The 21679-nt window shown below is 41.7% G+C and overlaps 1 protein-coding gene across 3 annotated transcripts in view; it reads left to right on the top strand.

The window, feature by feature from the left end:
- Positions 1 to 388: 388 nt before the first annotated feature.
- RECK (reversion inducing cysteine rich protein with kazal motifs) overlaps positions 389 to 21679 on the top strand; it is a 79824-nt gene continuing 58533 nt past the window's right edge. Inside the window, exons 1-6 of one of the 3 annotated variants that reach the window (XM_062207951.1) lie at positions 389 to 547; positions 10748 to 10806; positions 13264 to 13338; positions 14245 to 14281; positions 17732 to 17817; positions 19317 to 19364. In XM_062207951.1, coding sequence (XP_062063935.1) covers positions 448 to 547; positions 10748 to 10806; positions 13264 to 13338; positions 14245 to 14281; positions 17732 to 17817; positions 19317 to 19364 — 405 coding nt within the window. In that variant the 5' untranslated portion in view covers positions 389 to 447. Of the gene's footprint in view, positions 548 to 10747; positions 10807 to 13263; positions 13339 to 14244; positions 14282 to 17731; positions 17818 to 18058; positions 18126 to 19316; positions 19365 to 21679 lie in introns of all 3 variants that reach the window. The other 2 variants (XM_062207953.1, XM_062207954.1) reach the window with 2 other exon arrangements.

The following is a 21679-nucleotide window of genomic DNA, read 5'->3' as shown; positions in this document are numbered from 1 at the left end:
CCCTTGGCCTTGAGGGCGGCCGGACGCCGGCCCGGGTGGAGAGCAGTCTGAGGGCAGTGAGAGAGACGCCCGCTGCTTCGGGCCCTGCTCCTCGGCCGAGCTTGTCGGGGGTGAAGGTCGGGAGCGGGCAGGGGCCTTCCGAAGCCCCTCCAGCTCTGACATCCTCCGACCCTGGCTTGGACGAAGCTGGCTTGGAGGACCCCCCCCCCCCCCACCACCACCACAGAAGCCGACCCGCAGCTGGGCCACAACAAAGAGCTGGGGTCTGGGGCACGCTGCCGCCCCCGGGAGGTTTTGGAAACTCTGTGCGGCCCAGGGGCGGGGCTTGGGCGCACCGCAGCCAATCACCAGAGCCCCAGGCGCCGGGGGCGGGGCCTGGCGCCAGCGGCTTGCGGCCACCAGGCTGGGTCCGAGCATCCCGCGGCTCCGGACCCGCCCGGCCCGGACATGGCGACCGTTCGGGCCTCCGTGCGAGGGGCGCTGCTGCTTCTGCTGGCGGTGGCGCGAGTCGCGGAGGTGGCAGGGGGCCTGGCCCCGGGCAGTGCGGGTGAGTAACCGCTGGAGCGGCGGCTCGGGGCGGTCGCCTCAGCGCTCCAAGATGGCGCGGGGCAGGGGGCGGGGGGTTAGCGCGGCCCCCCAGACCCCGACCCACGTCTGGTGACCCGGGGTCGCAGATTTCGGCAGTCGGGAGGTGGTGCCGAGGCGGGACGAGTGAGGACCTCGCCACCCTCGCTCACGGCGGGAAGAGCTTCTAACCTGGGAGCGGTGACCCGGGTTCGAGGCCTTGCTCTGTCACCCACGGGCATGGGTTGCCCGCTCGGCCCTGCCCGCCCCGCCGGGTCCCCGGCTCTGTCAGCCCAGGGTGAAATGCCTTGGCGGGGGCCAGTCGCGAGGACCGCAGGGGATTCAGCCGTGCAGCCGCCTTCCGGCCCGGGCCGGTTCTTGTTGCTTGTTCCTGGCCCCTTGCTGGGTCTGAGAAGCCAGGCTCGCCCGCTGTTGGGTCCGCTGAGAGCTGGAGACGGGGCTGGGCTCTGGCGGGAGACGTCCACTAGGCGGTGAAACCTGCCCCCACCCCCTAGGCTGGCAGGCTGGGGGAGTTTTATTCTTGCTCTAAAGGAATTAAAGCAAGGATGGGTAGCAGTGTCCGGTGCTTCTTAGACTGGCTCCCACTTTTGGGCTTTCAGCGTCGCTGCCAACTCCTGCCTCCCAGGAGCTCTCTGGCTGCTGGGCTGCAGCAGGAGTTCCAGGTAGCTCGACTTCCAGGCACAGATGTCCAGGGGAGAGGCAGGGCGCGCGCAGGACAGAGACGACATCCACCGAGGCTGGGGGGAGCTGATTCCTCCTGACTCTGCTAGACCTTAAAGGATGGCTGGGATTTGTACTTGCAAGAGTGGTGGAGGCGGTGCGGTGCTTACAGGAGAGACACCTGGGAAAAGCAAAGTCAATCCCAAGGTTTTGAGATGGCTCAAGATGTAAACAATGAGTGCACTTAGAGAAGGGAGAGCATCGTGTCAGGAACCTGTGATAAGACAGTTCATTATAATTGGGTTCAAGTTTTAGCTGTAAATAAGCTCAGAAGCCAAAGGAAAAAAGAGAATGCTGTGGGTACTCTTGGCTAAGTCAGCTTATCTTTCTTACAGGTAAAAGAGGTTGAACTAGACCATTTACAAAATTACAGGCCATGGAATACTAATTGTTTATTCTTATCCCATAGCTGGTTGAATCTGACGGATGTATTAGAGTGGTGTGGTTAAGACACTTGAGCAAATTACTTAACTTTCATCTTTTGGTGCTTTAATAGCAGATATATAACATTTATTATATATGGTGTCTTTCAGATTTTATTGTAGGACTTAATTGAGCTAATACATGTATAACATTTAGCATGGTACAGCATTTAGCACAATAAGCACTGAATGTTAGTTATTATATACATATATACTGCTCATGGTACTGTATCTCATAAATTCACGAAATATATTAGGGCCAATGTTGTGGCATAGCTGGTAAAGCAGCTGTCCTGGCTGTTCTACTTCTGATCCAGCTCCCTGCTAATGCTCCTGGGAACGCAACAGAAGATGGCTGAGGTACTTGGGCCTCTGCGCCCATGTAGGAGACCCAGAGGAAGCTCCTGGCTCTTGGTTTCAGACTGGCCCAGCTCCAGTCATTGTGGCCATTTGGGGAATGAACCAGCAGATAGAAGATTTCTGCTGTTACTGGTTTTTTTTTTTTTTTTGGTGGAAGTTGATAAAAATGTTCTAAAATTACATAAAGTGATGGTTGTACAACTCTGAATATACTAAAAACACCTCAATTGTGTGCCTTAAAAGGGTGAATTTCTTTTTTCATTCTAAAAGATAATTTATTTGAAAGGCAGAGTTACAGAGAGGCAGAGAGAGAGAGAGAGAGAGCGCGCGCGGTCTTCCTTCCGATGGCTCCTGCCCCAGTTGGCCGCAATGGCCAGATCTGGGCTGATGATCCTTCTGTCTCTGAAACTCCAAGACAACACATGGTTTACACTATTTGATAATAAGAAAAAGTTCAAAGTTTGATCTGAAAGTGAGACTTGTTCCTTGTACTGAATTCTAGGAAGCATATATTGCCTGGTTCCTTATATAAAAGACATTGAATAATATAATGGACAAAGACTTCCACTGTGGGTTTGTAGAAAGTACAGAAAATGTTCTATCCTAAACAGAGACTGAGAACACAATTATTAATTGTATTTCAGTGAAGGGCTGACTTGTGTTGCTGCTTTCCCCTCTCCTTACCCCCATTAAGCTCGGGAACTTCTGTGTGTACTGGCATAAGACTCTAGTGGTCACTGATGCCCTCTACTGTATGGCTTTCCAAGTCTTATGTGCCCTGACTGTTCCTGTTTGTGGGGGATGGTGATGAGGGAAGGATATAAACTGCTCAGTGATTATCTCTCTGGAGTATGAGACGGGACCCTATCTCAGTTCCAGAATTCATGTGCCATGGCACCTGATAATAGCTCTGTTTCTGTTTAAGTTGCTATGTAATAGTACAAATGAGGGGAAGCTGTAACATTAAGGGCCCGATTTCAGCAGGTTGACATTTAAGGACTTATGTAATAGCCTAGAATCCTGAAAAGAATGGAATGAATTTTAAGTTAGAGACGCAAACGCCTCTCTGAAAGAAAGTAATAAGAAGCAGATTGTCTTCCCAATGAAATGTCTTGACTCCCACTGTAGAAAGAGCTAGGATTGGTGATAGACCACATATGATATTTTAAAAGTTCCTGGCTTGCAGTCATAGATTTAAGCAGTCTTTTGTTGGTGATACTTTTCACGGGATGTCACTTCTAGGAGAAGGAGGGAAGATGTCAAGAAAGTGAGTTCATATATTATTATGATTATAGTTTTTATAAAAAGTAAAACAGGTGCTGTAGGGTTTATTTATTAAAAACAAAACAAAACTGAGAGCCTACTTGTGTGTCAGGCACTGGTCTAGGTGCAGAGATTCTGCTCTCCACGAGCTTACATTCTAGAGGAGGGGAAATAAACAATAAATAAAATTTTTCTTTGTGTGGTTAAGTATGCTATGAAGGAACTAAAACATATGGTAACAGAACTGTGTGAATGCAGGGGGAATGCATCTTTACAGAGCTGATGTTTGTGTGCCTAGTGACATGGTAAAGTTTAGAGCCGAGACTGAAGGTGGAGATGGTGCGATCCTTATGAAAGACGGAGGTGGGATTCAGGAAGTGCAGAAGGCTTAAGGTATAAGGAACAGAGTGAGAAAGAGAATAGGCTAGAGCTAACTGGTGCGGAGCCTTGCAAGAAGCCACATAAGGATTGTAGATTTTATTCTGTGTGCAGATAGAAACCAATAGTTTTTAAGTAATGGAGGTATAATTTGATAAATTTTACATCACTGCTTAGTGGAAAAAAAAAATTGTAGGGGGCAAGAGCAAGAGTACAGTGACTAGAAGGCTGTTGCAGTAGTCCAAGCAGGAGATGCTGAGGACTGAGAGTAGAGTGATGGGAGAGACAGAGATGAAAAATGCAGGGGAGCCGGCGCCGTGGCTCACTTGGTTAATCCTCCGCCTGTGGCACCGGCATCCCATATGGGTGCCGGGTTCTAGTCCTGGTTGCTCCTCTTCCAGTGCAGCTCTCTGCTGTGGCCCGGGAGGGCAGTGGAGAATGGCCCAAGTGCTTGGGCCCTGCACCTGCATGGGAGACCAGGAGGAAGCACCTGGTTCCTGGCTTCAGATCAGCACAGCACAGCGGCCATTTTGGGGGGTGAACCAACAGAAGGAAAACCTTTCTCTCTCTCTCTCTCTCTATCTGTCAAATAAAAAAAAATAAAAATAAAGAAAAATGCAGGTGTTACAGATGGATTGGATGTGAGAAGTGAGGATGGAGGAGTTAAAAATCACTTGTAGGTTCTTGTTCTTTTATATATATGTATATATATATTTTTTTATCGGCCGGTGCCACGGCTCAATAGGCTAATCCTCTGCCTACGGCGCCAGCACACTGGGTTCTAGTCCCGGTCGGGGTGCCGGATTCTGTCCCGGTCGCTCCTCTTCCAGTCCAGCTCTCTGCTGTGGCCGGGGAGTGCAGTGGAGGATGGCCCAAGTCCTTGGGCCCTGCACCCGCAAGGGAGACCAGGAGAAGCACCTGGCTCCTGGCTTCAAATCAGCACGGTGCGCCGGCCACAGCGGCCATTGTGGGGTGAACCAGTGGAAAAGGATGACCTTTCTCTCTCTCTCTCACTGTCCACTCTGCCTGTCAAAAAAAAATTATTTATTTGAAAGTCAGAAATACAAAGGAGAGAGACAGCGAGAGAGAGAGATCGATTTTCCATCTGCTGATTCATTCCCCAAATGACAGCAATAGCCAGGGCTGGGCCAGGCCAAAACCAGGAGCCAGGAGCTTCTTCCAAGTCTCCTATGTGAGTGCAGGAGCCCAAGTACTCGGGCCATCTTCCACTGCTTTCCCAGGTACATTAGCAGGAAGTTGGCTCTGAAGTGGAGCGGCTAGGACTTGAACTGGCACCCATATGGGATGCCAGCCCTACAGGCAGAGGCTTAACTTCTATGCCTCAGTTCTGGACCGAGTTCTTTTATTTTTTAAAGATTTATTTTATTTATTTGAAATACAGGTTACAGAGAGAGGTAGAGACAAAGAAAGAGGTCCTCGATCTGCTGTTTCACTCCCCAGATGGCAGCAATGGCCAGAACTGTGCTGATCCAAAGCCAGGAGCCAGGAGCTTCTTCTGGGTCTCCCACGCGGGTGCAGGGGCCCAAGTACTTGGGCCATCTTCTACTGCTATCCTAGGCCATAGCAGAGAGCTGGATCGGAAGAGGAGCAGCCAGGACTTGAACCGGTGCCCATATGGGATGCTGGCGCTTCAAGCCAGGGCTTTAACCTGTTGAGCCACAGCGTCAGCCCCCCAAGTTCTTTTTATCTTGAGCAAGTTAGTAAAAATCAGTGCCATTCACTGAGGTAGGGAGGATGGGGAGGTAGGGAAGAGGAGGAGCAATTTGGAGGAGAGTTGGCAGGTGAGGCAAGGAAAGAATCAGAAGTTCCATTTTAGTATATGTTTAAGATGGATGTTAGGAATATCTTCCCCAGGTCCACTGCCTTTTAAACCAGATTTCATCCCTGTCAGTAATCCATTCAGCAAATATATGTTAAGCTGTCCATCATGCCAAACACTGTAACACATAAGGTATAAAGCAGGAAGGAAAAACAGATATGATCCCTACATTCAGGGGACTTATAGTTCAGTGGGAAATTCGAATACCACTTATATATACATATATATATATATATATATTTGCATTACTTGTATGTGGTTACACTCACACATATCCATTTATATCCTAAATTTGAAGAATGTATTTGAGGAAAAATCATGTGATTGCATGAAGTGTGTAGCATACAATCTGATGGATGCTATAAAACACGTAGGTGACATGAAGCAGGCTGTAAGAAGAGTGTAGTATTAAGAGACGCATTCTGACCATGGGATGCACAGTTATTGTCGGGAGCCAGATGTTCATACGTTCAGATCCCTAGTTTATAGGTGGGAGTCGGGGAAGGGAATTGTCCGAGAACACTGGTATCTAGGAGAGAACTTCAGAGGAGTCATTTGCTTTAGTTGTTTCCCGATACTAAATGTCTGAGTTAGGCTCTTTTTGATTCCAAGGGAAAGGAACCAAAGTAACCCAAATCAGGGAGCTGGTTATATAGCATCTAAGAGGAAATCCCATGGAAATCTGGGTGTAGGAAGTCCAGATAGGTATATGGGTATTCATTTTACTATTTGGCCTTCTTTGGCTGATATATTTTATATAGAAATACACATACATACATATATTTTTAGGGATAAATGTAACAATTGTGTGAATGTGTAAGTTAAAGTAGCAGTTTGTCATTTAAACATATTTAGAGTGATTATCATATTCTAAGTTATTTGGAAAATAAAAAGTTGATTAAAAATAAGATTCCATGAGCCAGATGTTTGGTGTAGTGGTTAAAATTGCTGCTTGGAAGGATGCCCACATCCCATAATGGAGTGCCTCGTTTGAGCTCTGCGTATTCCACTTCCAGTCTAGCTTACTGCTGATGGGCATCCTGGGAAGCCGTAGGTGAAAGCTCAAGTGCTCAGGTTCCTGCCACCTGCATGGGAGAACTGGATGGAGTTCGGGGCTCCTAGCTGTTGTGGGCATTTGGGGAATGAACCAGCAGGTGAAAGTTCTTTTTGAATGTCTCCCTGCCTTTCAAGTAAAATGAAAATAAATAAGTAAGTATAAAATAAGAGTTCATGTAAATAATAAAAATAGCAGATTTTTAAAATAGTGTATCTTTTTATTTAGAATGACCTTTTTCCAGTATCAGCTCAGATTTAGTTTTCTCCTTCAGTAGGGTGGAAAGTAGATATCTGTGGGTGTGTTCTGTTTTAGGAATTCGTTAGGAAAACATTAATTAGAGGGATTTTTTTTTTAAGAAAAAAAAAAGAATAGCTTTTCATTAACCAATTTGAATTATAGCTTCTGGGGCAAAAATCTCTTTTAACTTCAAAAGTCCTATAATTCTATGGATATTACTTATTTTTAGATTAGGGTGTGTACTTGTTTTTTAAATACTACTTGGTCTTAGAAGTTGCATTTTTCTGCGTGTGGCTGGAGCATGTGCTTCCTGCTAAGTTGCCTATCTTTAGTACACATGTGGCCAAAACCAGCAGCCAAACCTTGATGTTTCAAATTATTGTATGATTCTGCTTGCAGATTTCGAGGCTACACTAGTTTCTTCTTAAACCCAACAAACAGGGCCTTTAGTAATCAATTTTTTATTTTTAATAGTTGCATAATCACAGACTCTTGGATTAAAAATGCAGGATCACTTAATCTGTGTGTTTTTAATAAGTGTCTTTTGAATTATTTTACCATTACTCAATCTATCTTCTGAAAATAAACAGTTTTAAACTGTTTTTCTTGAAGAACACATTATAATGAAATTATGAAAACAAAATATTTCTAGAATGTATTGTCTTATAAAAGCAGGCCTTAGTTTTTACACTGTCATAGTTGAATGACCCAATTAGTCCACTATAGTTGCTCTAAAAAAGAAAAAGAGCTTTAATTACATTAATTGCATTTGAATTCCTCTCCCCCCATCCTTAATAAACTCAGATGCGTAGATGCCTATTTGTGGATATTTATTTCTTGAAAATGTACAGTGTTGAAGATTCTAATAGGTTTTTATTATTTCAAAAAAGGAAAATTGTATACTAGTACAGTCATGGCGAAGGATGAGCCTGTAGTACAGAAATATGACGAAGTAAAGGTCCCTAGCCTGTGTGTGAGGGGTGGCAGTCCTCTCCAGGGTAGATGTGTGCTGTTACAGAGGAATGCTAGGTTGAGGGGAGGAAGATAGGAGTTGTTACCAAAAGACTTCAGGCTTCCTCTTTCATCCCATTTTGTCAAAAACAGCAGAAAAGGCTTTTGGACAGACTAGAAGAAAATATGCCAGCATGTCAACAAAGATTGTGGCAGGACAGTAGATGTATAGATCATTAAATGTTTGAGGCTTTTCATAATGAAAAAACAGTATTTTAACTTTGATGATGGTCATTCTACTAGAAGTTTGTGCTTTGCCATTAAATAAAAAAATAGGTTTTTATGCTTATATTTTTTAATAAAACTTGTTATTGTAGTTTTAATTGTGTTTGTGATTCTGTTTTAAATAGAACTTTTCACTAAGAAATTGTTTTTCAAAAATTCTATACCCAAATCAGACTCCTGTCTGCCTGATTTCTTTGCTTTTTGCTAAGCCTGTGTTATTGAGACCATATGTTATCTGGAATTATCTGTGCTCACGATCAGCTGGCTTTTCTGCCTCCTGTGACCCTTGCGTTGAGGACAGTGGAAAGTGCCAGCTTCCAGAGCACTTCAAAGAGCATGTCAGTATCACTCAGGAGAGTCTTTTTCCTGCCTGCCCTCCCATTCTAATGAAGGTGGGGACTTAACAGAGTCTTAGGAGATGGGGGTAGGTGGTATAGCACTGAAAGGGAGGGAGGTTAGAGGTGCTGTGAGAAAGTTTCATAAGTGCTTGGACCCTCCCTTGAATGGGAGCTTCTTAGAAAGTATAAACAGGGGCCGGTTCCGTGGCTTAACAGGCTAATCCTCCGCCTTGCGGCGCCGGCACACAGGGTTCTAGTCCCGGTTGGGGCACTGGATTCTATCCCGGTTGCCCCTCTTCCAGGCCAGCTCTCTGCTATGGCCCGGGAGTGCAGTGGAGGATGGCCCAAGTCCTTGGGCTCTGCACCTGCATGGGAGACCGGGAGAAGCACCTGGCTCCTGGCTTCGGATCAGCGAGATGCGCCGTCCACAGCGGCCACTGGAGGGTGAACCAACGGCAAAAAGGAAGACCTTTCTCTCTGTCTCTCTCTCTCACTATCCACTCTGCCTGTCAAAAAAAGAAAAAAAAAAAAAGTATAAACAGGGGCCAGCGCTGTGGCGCAGCAGGTTAAAGCCCTGGCCTGAAGTTCTGGCATCCCATATGGGCGCTGGTTCTAGTCCTGGTGGCTCCTCTTCTGATCCAGCTCTCTGCTATGGCCTGGGAAAGCAGTAGAAGATGGCCCAAGTCCTTGGGCCCCTGCACCCACGTGGGAGACCCAGAAGAAGCTCTGGCTCCTGTCTTCGGATCAGCTCAGCTCCAGCCATTGCGGCCATCTGGGGAGTGAACCAGCAGTTGGAAGACCTCTCTCTGTGTCTCTACCTCTTTCTGTAACTCTTTCATAGCAGCACTCTGCTATGACCTGGGAAAGCAGTAGAAGATGGCCCAAGTTCTTGGCCCCCACAACCATGTGGGAAACCTGGAAGAAGCTCCTGGTTCTTGGCTTCAGCTCAGCTCAGCTCTGGCTGTTGCAGTCATCTGGGGAGTGAACCAGCGGATGGAAGACCTTTCTCTCTCTCTCTCTCTCTCTCTCTCTCTCTGTCTCTCCTTCGCTCTCTGTGTAACTCTGACTTTCAAACAAATAAATAAATCTTTTTTTTTTTTTAATCCTCTCTCCAGAAGAAAGGAGGAGAAAAAGAAAAATGGGAAGAAGTGGACCCTATGTTCATAACCCCCAATCTGAATGTAGATGGGGCTCAGTTTTTTACTAAGAAGCCCACCTGACCTGCCAGGCCTATTCAGTTCATTAAACTTTGCTTCCTTGCTTAATACTGCTGTCTCACATCTGAAATTCTTTTCATTTCTTTCCTTTTTAAAAAGATTTATTTACTTTATTTGAAAGAGTTATAGAGAGAGGGAGAGAGGGAGAGACAGCGCTTCTATCTGCTGGTTCACTCCTCAGATGGCTGTAATGGCCAGGACTGGGCCAGACCAAAGCCAGACTTCTTGAGAGTCTGTATTTACTGTCTATGTATATTTCCTCACCTCTGGTAGACTCCTTAATATCATTCACTTTTACCAGTCCACAGAAAATACTGTGAAGGCTATCAAGTAAATGTGTTTCCTTTTTTGGTCTTCAATCTAACTTCACTCTGATGGCACATGACATTACTCCCTCTCTCTCCCATAATGCAGCTGTCTTGTAGTTGACCTGTGTCTCTGATTATTCATCTCAGTCACTTTCCTTGTTTCTTCCCATGTCTCAGATGTTGCTGTTCTTTATATTCTGGTGCTGTGTTCACCTCTTACTAGAAACTCTTGCTAGGCAATGCCATTCATTTCCATATATCTCTTTGGAGCTAATTATTTCTAAATTCCAAATTTGGATTTTCAGACTTGGCTTTATTTGCATTCCAGCTTGAATTTCTGACTATATTGGAATTTCCATCTAGATGCCTTAGAAGAACCTCAAAATCAACATATCGAAATTTGCAGTCATTTTATCAGTTGATTTTGAGTTGTAGGTATAATACTAGGATCTAGTCTACCGAGTAATTGTAAGCATTGAATAAAGAAAGGCATTAAACAAACAGAATAAACTCTCCGGCACATCGAAAGTACACAATTAGTAGTAGCTATTTTTATTACATGACAGTCTCCCCTATTAGATGGTAAGCTTCTTGTAGGGCAGGGACCATGTCTGTAAACCTTGCTTCCCTGTGACTTGGGTAGATGCTTAGTAAAGGTTGCATTAAAATGAATAATAATAATAGAATTCTGTTGAGGAGATGGTTAATGTAACCATCTGATTTAGCTTAGTCATCTTGTTTATTTAATAGTGGGAGAACATCAGATGTTTATTTTTTTCTTCCTAGGGGCATTATGTTGTAATCATTCAAAGGACAACCAAATGTGCCGTGATGTATGTGAACAGGTAAGCTTTCATAATAATTATAAAGGCTATGGAGATTTCATAATTGTTACGTTGTTTTGGGAAAATCTGCTGGACCGCAGCTTAACAAGAGATCAGAGTGACGTCACCAATAATGTGACAAATTGAAATGTGTCTACTGACATGGTGTACTAAGAAAAAGTAAAGTACCTTCATAGGATTCATATCAAAAATGCTTAACGTGAATCATGAGGAGACAGTTGGGCAAGCCCAGATTGAAGAATATTCCTCAAAACAACAGCCTGTAGTTTTTAAAAATATCAGTGTTACAGAAACAAAGAAAGGCTAAGTAACTGTTCCAAATTAAAAGAAACTAAAGAGATATGACAGCCAAATGCAATGTATGATCTTATTTGGATGCCGGATTGAAAAACAAAATGGTGTGAAGAACCTTATTGAGATAAATTGGTGAAATTTGAATATGGATTGAATATTATTAACTAATAGTATTATATCAGTTTTATGATCTTGAATTTGGTAATTGTGGTTAAGTGTGATAGTATCCTTGTTCCTAAAAGACATTTGTCGGCTCACTAGGCTAATCCTCCACCTGCGGCGCCGACACACCGGGTTCTAGTCCCAGTTGGGGCACTGGATTCTGTCCTGGTTGCCCCTCTTCCAGGCAAGCTCTCTGCTGTGGCCCAGGAGTGCAGTGGAGGATGGCCCAAGTGCTTGGGCCCTGACCCCATGGGAGACCAGGAGAAGCACGTGGCTCCTGGCTTCGGATCAGCGCGGTGTGCCGGCTGTGGTGGCCATTGGAGGGTGAACCAACGGCAAAAGGAAGACCTTTCTCTCTGTCTCTCTCTCACTGTCCACTCTGCCTGTAAAAAAAAAAAAAAGACATTTGCGGCCAGCACCGCAGCTCACTTGGCTAATCTTCCGCCTGCGGCGCCAGCACCCCCGGTTCTAGTCCCAGTTGGGGTGCCGGATTCTGTCCCAGTTGCTCCTCTTCCAGTCCAGCTTTCTGCTGTGGCCCGGGAGTGCAGTGGAGGATGGCCCAGGTCCTTGGACCCTGCACCCGCATGGGAGACCGGGAGGAAGCACCTAGCTCCTGGCTTCGGATCAGCATAGCACGCTGGCTGCAGCGCGCTAGCCATAGTGGCCACGTGGGGAGTGAACCAACGGTGGGAAGACCTTTCTCTCTGTCTCTTTCTCTCTCACTGTTTAACTCTGCCTGTCAAAAAAATTATAATAATAATAATAAACGATATTTGCTAGGATTTGGGAATGAAAGATTATAATGTCTATAATGAATTCTAAAATGGTACGTCAGGGCTGGCGTTGTGGTATAGCAGGTAAAGCTACTGCCTGCAATACCGACATCCCATTTGGGTGCTGGTTTGTGTCCTGGCTGCTCCACTTCTGATCCAGCTCTCTGTTAGTGGCCTGGGAAAAGCAGCAGAAGATGGCCCAAATGCATGGGTCCCTTCCACCCACTTGGGAGACCCGGATGAAGCATCTGGCTCCTGGCTTAAGCTTGGCTCTGCCCTGGCCATTGTGGCCACTTGGGGAGTGAACTAGCGGATGGAAGATCTTTCTGTCTCTCCCTGTCTCTATAACGACAGTCTGTTTTTTAACATCATCAGTTGACTAAAAGCAATTCACAGAATACTTTAGAAATAAATTTATCTTCCCCCCCACCTTTCTGTTTTCTTCTCTCTCAGTCTTTCTAATCTTTATGTCCAACCCCTCCTTCCCCCCGCCCAACTCTCCCAATAGTTTGGTAGCCTGGTTTTCTCCACTTTGGGTCAATACAAAAGGATCTAGACTTGTTATATTTGGACTTCCTTTCTTCCTTCCTTCCTTCCTTTCTTCCTCCCTCCCTCCCTCCCTCCCTCCCTCTCTCTCTCTTTCTTTCTTTCCTTCTCTCTCTCTCTTTCCTTCCTTCCTTCCTTGCTTCCTTCCTTCCTTCCTTCCTTTTTTCTTTTTTAGATTTATTCCTTTATTTGAGAAACAGAGAGAGGAGAGAGAAATCTTCCATTCACTGCTTCACTTCCCAAAGGGTCACAACAGCCTGGGCTGGGCTGAGCTGAAGTCAGGAACCAGGAACTCCATGTGGTCTCCCACATGGATGGCAGGGATCTGGGTACCTGGGCCATCCTCTGCTGTCCTCCCAGACACACTAGCAAGAAGCTGGATCAGAAGCCGAGCAGCTAGGACTCGCATCAGTACTCCGATATGGGATGCCAGTTTCATAAGCAGAGGGTTAACCTGCTGCCCCACAGCAACAGTTCCTGGACTTTCCTGGTGATTTACCAAACTTAAGAATTAAGTTACCTCAGCTAATTTATACCCTTCCAAAGATTTTCCATTTATAAAAGCAATTTGAAAAATATTCTAGACAACTTATAAAAATCTTGAGGATAAAATTTTACTTCTTATAGGAAAAGTGTCACAGTTTTTTTTTTTTTTTTTTTTTTTTTTTTTTTGGTCAAATAGATTTTCTCTTCAAAAAGTGAATCCCGACTAAAACATCTATTGCAGCGAGCCCCGGATTATTGCCCAGAAACAATGGTAAATCTTGTTTAACTTAACTTTGGAGGCTTTTGTGTAAATGAAACCAATGAATGAGTTACTTTTAATTTAGCAAATTTTTAAAATGTGACTGTGATTTGTGGTCAAAATAAAATACTAGGTTTAACTTAATAGGAAGGTTTTCACACAAATTGCTGGACACCAAATTGTCTTTCATCTTTTATTGTCTATTCTATGATGTAGATCTAAAACAATCTTAAATGTAAATATATTCCAGCTTTTAAATTTCATCATATTTATATGGAATTTGAAATTGTATTTATTGTACTTTGACTAATTTTATGAAAATAATAAGTCAAATATTATATTTATTTTGATTTTGAAAAGTTGAATTTGGAATAAAGAAAAATATGTGACTTCTTACTCCTTATCTTTCTATTTTCTGGCATACATATAAATATATCGCTTAACTTTCTGAATCATGCAACTTAAAATATCTCTAATGCTTGGACTGTCCTCAGGGTTGAAATGCTCATGGATCAGGCCAAGAAAGCCTGAGCTTACATGAAAGAATTTCTTTAGATCTGTGGCTAGTATTATGAGAAAGGAGAAGAAAGTTTGTGATCCAACAGTTCTGACTGACATGTTTTCCTTTAGTCACTCTGCAGAAACTTTTGTTTATGTGCTTGGAAACTGATTCCAATGAATAACCAGACTCATTCTTAGTGCTGTCAATTGGGACAATGGGAAAGAAGCAAGAGATATTTTTGAACCTCAGCTTTTATTTTTTTTCATCCTTGAATAGCTGGCCCACAGGCATATAAAGCATTGAGAGTATAGTCATACCTATGATCAAATAAACTGCACATAATATCTGTAGAAATTAATTGTCATATGTAGGAACTGGTTATGTACATAAAAACTTTTTGGTGATTACAATTTTAGGTTGAAATTTGGAGTTGTATGAATTCATCTGTGCCAGGTAAGTCATAGAGGTGTGGCATTTAGCACTTTAACTTTAAAAGTTTATTTTGTGAATGTAGAAATCCATGTCATAGTTCTGTTACCTAATTCATACTCTGGAGTTTCTGTCTTCTCCTTCCCTTCAGCAGTCAAACTTTCAAATGTAGAAGTTATTCTCATTTGCTTAATCCTTAGCTTTGTACTTTGTTTTCCACTTCTGTCATTCTACTGAAACTAATCTGTGAATGATCACCAGAATCTCTTGGTTCCTTGATCTTTTGACAGATGTTCCTGGACTTAACATAGGGTTATATCCTGAAAAACTCATTATAAATTGAGTTACATTTTGAAAAACCCATCAAAAATTGAAAAAATAAGACAAAAGTGCCTTTACTTCACCTAACCTTCTGAACATCCTAGCTTAGCAACATAGCACACTGTGGAGTGTCAGTGTCTTACCCTTGTGGTAGATCACTTCTGCTGCCCAGCATCACAAGAGTATCATATGGCATATTGCTAACTCAAGAAAAGATCAAAATCTGAAGTGTGGTTTCTATTGAATAAATATTGCTTTTGTATCATCATAAAGTTGAAAAATTGTAAGTGAGAGATCATCTGTATATACTCTCTGACTTTCCTGAAGCACTTGATGTTATTGACCACTGCTCCTAGGGTTCCATCTTGGCACTAGAGTTGTTCTCTCCTACCTTTCTCTTCTTGCCTGCCATGAGAACTGTAGTTAGTGTGGTGTGTGGTCAGCTTCCCTCCCCTCCATGCTCAAGTAATGAGTGCTGATAATCTAATTACTTATCAGAACTAACTAATTAGCTATGGGAAAGTAAATCGGAAATCACTGTGACTTCTTACATATCTCAAGATATCTCTAAATGGAGTAGGTAGCATCTGAAATGCAAATCCAAAATCAAACTCATAACTGCCCCTCTTGTGAGTGACACTGGACTGAAAACCCTCAAATTATCTTTGATTCCTTTTTCTTTCTAATTCCATTGGCTCTCCCCTTGCAGAAGGTTTCATGCATCCTCTCTACTTCTAGTTCAAGTCTTTATTATTACACTCTTGTGTAAATATTATAATATTATAACTGATATTTCAACCCATTATAACTATCTTCCCTTCCCCCTTCAAAAAGAATCCCTCAGGAGATAGCCACTTTTCAGAAAAAAACCCAAACTCCCTAGCCTGACATTCAACAGATCTTCTAGGACTAAAGTTCATTTTCAGTCTTGATTAACGCCAGTGCCTTAGAAAAGGGAGGATACCTTCTGTATCTGAATTCTAAAGGCTATCACACTACTCAATGTTTACATTTGTAAAAAATGGGCCTGTTTGCCTTCTTGAAATTGCCTGCCTCCTTACCTATTCTCCTAGTTATCCTTCTGCCTAGTGTCTTAGTAGTTTATACACACACACACACTCACAGTTCCTACCAAACAGTAATCTCCATAATGTTATAAATTATATATTTTATTTATTTCACATTTTATACTTCACATAGCACCTAATAGAGTGCCTTGTATGTAATGGGAACTCAATAACAGTAAATGCTTGTTGAATAATTTGCTATTTCCTAAGAAGCTACTGGGTATGGAGAATCAGCAGTGTACTGCATTGTGACATGACTGCTGTCAGAGTTAGGGCCTACATTAATTCAGTTCAAAATACTTTCTAAAATGTGAGGGATTCTGAATAGCAAATAGCAAAAGTAGGCAGTGGAGCTAGACAGGAGTCTGTTTCCCTTTGTACCCGTATGATAAATAAAGAAGTTTAGAAGTTTTATTCAGTTTTTGCAGTTGGGAAGGCTTATATTTAATGAACTTTGGGAGCAATTTATAAATATATTTTGAGAGCTTTGTTTATGAACCTTTGTTTTCATTTGTTTTGTTTTAGCAGAATGTATCTCTTTGTGTATGAAGTCCTACTTTCATTTGGAAAACTACATTATCTGTTGCCTTGAATCCCTGACATTTTTTAAAAATGTAGATAATAAAATAATACAGATATGAATTTGCAGACCTATGTATTACATGGAAGAAGCATAAAGCATTTTTTAAAAGTGATAAGGAGGAATTTAAAGCATGCATACAAGCATGTGTTTTCTCTTTTTAAACTGTTTTCTTGTATCTCCTAATTTTATCATAGAAGTCATTCATTGACATTTATGATTACAGAAGGGATCTAAAAAGTAATTTAGAGGGAGCCAGCGCCATGGCGTAGCAGGTTAAGCCACCACCTACAGTGCCGGCATCCCATATGCATGCTGGTTCAAGTCCTGGATGCTCCAATTCCAATCCAACTCCCAATTAAAGCACCTGGAAAAGCAGTGGAAGATGGCCCAAGTGCTGGGCCCCTACACCTACGTGGGAGACCCGGATGAAGCTCCTGGCTCCTGTCTTTGGTCTGGCCCAGCCCTGCCTATTGCAGGAGTCATTTGAGGAGTGAACCAGTGGATGGAAGACTTCTCTCTGTTCCTCTGACTCTCCCTCTATGTAACTCTACCTTTCAAATAAATCTTTAAAAAAAAAAAAAAATTAGAGCACTTTTATAATTTTATCATCTTTAATTTTACTGGAATTTCATTAGAAAAATCAGTGCTATACATGGATTAAACCAGAATAGTACAAAGTAATTTTCCCCAGTGATTAAGTGTGCCTTATCAAAGTCAGGCCTGGCTCATAGAAATTGTTTTTCCTGTTACTCAGTGACAGTTTTTATATAGGATCATAGGTTTTATGCTATTCTAGTAATTTAATATTGTAAATACTATAATGTGACATTTTTTGTTTGCATGTTAAGTTAAATTAGTCTTTACCTCTGATTCGCAATGTAGGGGCAGGAATTTGACACAGCTGTTGAGAGCCCTTGGGATGTCCATATCCCATACTGGAATGCTTAGGTTCGCATCCCAGCTTCCTGTTAATGCACACTCTGGGAAGCTCAAGTACTTGGGTCCCTACCACACATGTGGAGACCCTGATTGAATTCCTGGCTTCTGGCTTCAGCCCGGCTCAGCCTCAGCTTTTGTGGGCATTTGGGGAGTGAACCAGCAGGTAGAACATCTCTCCTGATCTCTGTCTCTGACTCTGCCTTTCAAATAAATTTAACAAGTAATCATTTTTTAAAATAAAGAAGGCCTTTCCCTTGCTTTCCTTTGTATGTCCTCTATTAGGGATGCTACCTCTCCAACAGTAGGAGTGACTTAAAGAGTGTTTAGGGTAGGCAGGGAAAAAAAGATTTAAAAAAAAATAAGGCCTCATAAATATGCTGTGAGGGACCCTAAAGAGACAGCACTGGGATAGCATAGTGAAGGGAGGGGCTTAATTATTTTGGGGCTGAACTAGTTTTCCTGTGGACACCTGCTTTGACTTTTAGTGATATCTGTGCAACTATTTGGCATGCTGTTTGTCTTTGTCACTACTTATGACCAAAACATTAAACATTTTGTTTTAAGGTGTGTTTAAGAAGTCTGATGGCTGGGTTGGCTTGGGCTGCTGTGAACTTGCTATTGCCTTGGAGTGTCGACAAGCATGCAAGCAGGTAACAGTGAACAACCAGGCTCTTAAGTATCATGGAGTGTGGTTTGGATCTTAGCTGTGCACGTGTCTTGGGCCTTGCACTCCTGCCAGCTTTGGAGAGGTGAACCACAGAAACTGCAAATTGGGTATTTCTTGCGTAGACCATTTCTTTTTAGACTTGCTTTTTCAGCTATGGTCACTGCATATAAGACCCTCAGCCTTCTTTTATTCTTTCTTATCTTTCCCTGTCTCTGGATGCAAAGAAAGAATATCTCTCTTTCATCATGGTTTACGCTGAGCATGTTCTCATACCCCTTCTCTGCTCCTAAGGTGAGTATGACTCCTAGACTGAGTTATAACTTCTCTGTTATTTGATTCATATCTGGTCCAGTTTAGGATAGGCCTCTGAATTCTCCTGCACTGTGCATATTTTCATAATAGTTCATCACAGTGGACTCATGGCTCCTCCATTCCAAGTGGTGAGAGCAGACAGTTGGGAAACTAATTGTTAAATGGACCTGAAACCACAGCTGGAAAGCCGTCTCTTATTTTCTCCTTCTAGAGACTGGTCTCTGGACAGGAGTGTATATGAGACAGGGTGTCACCTTCACTTTAACGCAGTCCTCTGTACTAGCCTGAAGCAGCTCTCTTTGGGTACCACATGGCCATGTATCTGTTTCTGTCCTCCAGACGTTGAGCTGTAGAGGATTTGAACCATGATGGGTCTCGTGGGCCAGAAAGTAGTTGCTGTCCTATTCTGCCTTTTGCTGTCCCCATCCTCATCAGCAGACCTGTTCTAAATTACACAGGCCTAGGGTCCTCTGGAGGAGGAACTGGAGCCACAGCCTTGGGACTGCTTCTCTAGGTGAAGACTAATACCCAGAAGATTAACCACTCCTTAGCAGCTTTGTTTTATATAGAAATTACAAACTCAAACGTGGTTAATAACCCGCCCTTTCTGTGAGCATCAGTTTTGTCATCCATAGCAGGGAAAACTGGAGAAAATTACATGAAAATAACTTTTATCAATTGCCTGGTATAAACCTTTTCTTTCTTTAGTTGCTTCCTCCATTCTCAGGAAATTGGGTCAGAATATTTGATGTAAAAGCTTAGAATATGAAGGGTTAAAGAAAAAGCAAAATATAAGTGTCCTGGCAGAGCTTCACAAGAATTAGCTACAGCATGCAATTCAACTTTAAAAAAATCTTCAATTTACATTTCCCTCAAAGTCATCCAGTTTCTGAAATAACAAAAGAGCCATGTTATTATGTGAGATTAAAGCCATGAAAGTTAGCTTTAGTGGAGTGAAGTTCTAGTATATTGGATAGGTCTTGGGGTAATATTTGTCTTAAAGAAATGGCATGAAATTTTTTTGTTGTATTTTAGGAACTTTTAAATATTTGAGAATGAAGTTTTCCTTCAGGAAATAAAGAATAATATACCAGCAATTAATATACACTAATTTGTGTTCTTTTTTTCTGAATGTTTAATAAATTAATGGAGAAATTTGTTGATTTTTAGGCATCTTCAAAGAATGATATTTCTAAAATCTGCAGAAAAGAATATGAGGTATGCATTTTACTAAAAAAATTTGGATAGACTATTCAGATATTATCAGAATTGATGAAATCATTTAACATTTTAAAGATAGATTCATTTGTATACAGATTGTCTTTTACCTTTACTAAAAACTTAAGGTTGACAAAAATGTCATTTACATTGTTTAGAAATATTATTAATTTCTTTGTTGAAATAATTATTAATTTTACAGAAATACCTAAGTTTCACATATAAAGAATTTAACCTGTTTCTATAACAAAGCAACTGGTTGTACCCAAGATTGTAAACTAGTTTTTCTTAGGTTCTGTATCCTGCCCCATTTCCTATTGCTCAACCCTTCTAGTTGTCCATTTTTGTAAACTACCTTTAATCATGAAGAATAAGCAAAGAAGCAGAACCATACTGCTTGTGTGAGTGGTTTCAGGCTTTCCTAGTATCTTGCTCTTGGTGAAAAAAACTTAGGTTACAAAGACTGTATTAAACCTTGTCTCCCAATGGCAGGATTTCATGCCCTCCTGGTATCTAGGTGAGCAAAAGATTTGGGTGGGATGACAGAGGTATTTTGTAGTATGTAAATATATGCAGGAGATTATCCCTGAGGTGAAAAAGTTCTTTATTGAGGTTACCTTATTCAGTTTCAAGAACCGCACTATTAAATGTGACAATTTCATTGTTTTTCATAGTATAAGGCCATGTAACTAAGTATACTTTAAGCATATGCCTCATTCATTGTTTTTTTTTTTTAATCTAAACACCGGGATTCCTGTTGCTTTTAGTAGTCTGTTTTCTTGAAGAAGAAAGAATAACTCTTGCTCAACTTCTTCTAGATTATAGGCCTGATTTTTTCTTTTCTCAAAATTTAAAATTATGTCTCTGGATTAACATTTTTAAACTGCTGAATCTTGTTTATCTTTTGTCCTTTTGTCCTATTTGCTAAGTTATATCTGTTCCTCTGAAAACAGATTTCCAAATTAACTGCAACTCTCCTCTGTTCTTACTGAAAGGAGCCTTGCCACAAAGAAGTAAAAGATCTTTCTTTCTTTTTTTTCCTTGCATGTCTCTCTACCTTTGAAATGACCAGTTTTAGTTTCTCTTGAACAGCATGGCTAACTGTGACAATTCCTTCTTTTCTCCCACATGATGTCTGACTCTGTCCATTTCCTGTAGCCTGTCCTCCATTATTTTAGTGTGCTTCCTTCTCTTGTCTGGATTTCTGCATTGGCCTAGGAAGTCTGCCAGTATGTGTTGATGAAGGATGGACAGGAAAGGTAAGAGAGACAAGCACCGTCCTATGATAGAAATATTAAGAATAGTTTACTTTTCCCAGTCTTTCTTCTTTTATTTGGCCAAGAATTAAATAACCATTTTCCAAAAATCTACATGCCAAGAGGATTCGTTTATTTTTATACTAAAAGCTGGCTTTGCAAATTATTTGAGATAATTCAGTACCTAGTTTATGTTATGTAGAAATAAAAAAGAGAGGCAAGCACTTTAATGTGTGAAAAGGATTCTGTATTATAAATCCCAAAAATAATACCTGTCATGATTGTTGAAGTCTAGTCCATTACAAAGTGAACTGAGTAAATTTGGTGTAACGAAGCCTGCTTTAACTATGTTGATTGTTTACCAGAATTAGAATGACTTATAAAACTAGGCTTTTAGTATCTTTTCCTTAACACTGGAGTGGTCCTGGGGTGAACTTCTAGATGTGTAAGCTGTTCATTTAGGCCTATAATTCCAGAGTAGTGTTGACCTTCAAGGATGACTTTGTGTAGTTTGATTAAAGATTCAGAGAATGAGTGATTCCATTTGGAAAAGCATTTATCTTTATTGGTAAGCTGCTGCAGAGTTCTGTTTGAGAGAACTTGCTAAGAACTTTAATACATTATTAAATGAGTAAAGTTTAAAAACGTAATGTCACTGAGGACTGTTTTGTTCTAGCTAACCTAAAATAAACCAGTTAAACGTAAAGCATTATTATATCTAATTTTATAGAATCTTATACCTGTTTTATGCAAATCAACAAATGTTTTTTAATATGGAGAGTCAGATTTATATTTTAAAAAGAGTACACAAACTTTGAAGTCAGGCTCAGATTAAACTTCTGGTTTTGCTACTTTAGCTATACTTCAAATACTAAAAAATTGTATCAAATTCAGTCAATCTAATTGAAGTATATGCTGCACAAGCAAGAGCTCAGGGAAATCAGAAAGGAAAGCAAACTTGTTAAGAGTTATCAGGAACTACTACAGTGAAACCTGAAAAAATTGGTATAATTTGGGTAAGAAGACTACAAATCAAAGGCATATTAGCAAAAGTACACA

This window comes from Lepus europaeus, chromosome 12, assembly GCF_033115175.1.
Source record: "Lepus europaeus isolate LE1 chromosome 12, mLepTim1.pri, whole genome shotgun sequence".
NCBI lineage: Eukaryota > Metazoa > Chordata > Mammalia > Lagomorpha > Leporidae > Lepus > Lepus europaeus.
This window is presented reverse-complemented; position numbering and strand designations above follow the sequence as displayed.